Source organism: Apis dorsata, unplaced genomic scaffold (genome assembly GCF_000469605.1).
Source record: "Apis dorsata unplaced genomic scaffold, Apis dorsata 1.3 scaffold_326, whole genome shotgun sequence".
NCBI lineage: Eukaryota > Metazoa > Arthropoda > Insecta > Hymenoptera > Apidae > Apis > Apis dorsata.
In genome coordinates, this window is record NW_006263594.1 from 114,125 (window position 1) to 115,256 (window position 1,132).

Genomic DNA, 1,132 nt, shown 5'->3' on the forward strand with positions numbered 1-1,132 from the left:
CTTTCTTCGGATCCTCTACTGTAAACTTCCTTTCCTTTTGAAAGGAAAATTTTCCATTGCTTGCTTTTATAGAGGATCGAAAGACACGATTGACAGAGATGTGATTGATCGGCGTGTCTTTCGATCTTTCTTGATGAAAAAGCGAGAAAATTGGAGTTCTCGTCGAAGCAAAAAAGGATACCGTTTATGACAGTGACGAAGTCTCGATAATGATTCTTTGGATCTGCGAAAGGCTTAAGTCTCTAATCAAGAAGAGTAGTATCTATCGAAAGCGTGGATGGAGATAGGATGGCTGATAACGGAAAGGAGAAACGTATGAGAAAAGCGGTATCGATTTTATTTTCTTGCCTCGAATCCTTTTTTTCCCTTTTCTATCAAATTTACAAATGTTTGAACGTTATGTCAACGTTGAACGTTAAAACTTTTGAACGTCAAAATCCTGTAAAAATTCTATAAAAATTTATTTATTCGTTCTTCTCTTTTTTTTTCTTTTTTTAATTTTCTTTCAACTTTCTCGTAAATTTAAAATTTTCTCCATCATTTCAACGAAATTATTTACGCCCAAGATTATTCTAACGAACTTCACAACACTCTGACGATTGATTATTGACGTAGTCGATAACGTCGCAGTGCTTTCGATTCACGTGCTTTTTCAAGTTCGACTTCTTGTACGTGCGAAAAACGCAATAGGGGCAACATTGTTGTTTATCCTTGCCGCAAAATATCTTCTGATGCTCGACCAGGTGGCCCTTTCTCTTGTAACTCTTCAAGCATCTCAGGCACGAATACTTGTACTCCTGCCTCCTTTTCTTCTTCCCTCCTCTGTACTCGAGCTTCTCCATTTCGCCCCCCTCCTCACCCTCTTCGTCCTCGCGAATTTCTTCGAACCGATTTTCAACGAGCCGCTCTTCGACACCTCTCTCCTCGAGATTGAGACAAATTTCCATCGTTTCTTCCTTTACTTTGCAACGATATACAGAATCTGAAACAATCGAATATAGAACGCGAATATGAAATAATAAAGAATATAAAAATGTATCGAGACGAGACATTCACCTTGATTCTCCATAAACTCGAGTTACTTTTCTTATTAGTGGAACGATTAAAATCTTTTTTTTTTTTTTTTTTTAAT

At 37.2% G+C, this 1,132-nt stretch overlaps 1 protein-coding gene across 1 annotated transcript in view; it reads right to left on the reverse strand.

Annotated features, from left to right (window-relative positions):
- Positions 1-1,132, reverse strand: part of LOC102678301 (zinc finger Y-chromosomal protein 2-like) — a 5,571-nt gene that overhangs the window by 561 nt on the left and 3,878 nt on the right. The window contains exon 4 of the mRNA XM_031511480.1: positions 578-982. Coding sequence (XP_031367340.1) covers positions 578-982 — 405 coding nt within the window. The remainder of the gene's footprint in view (positions 1-577; positions 983-1,132) is intronic.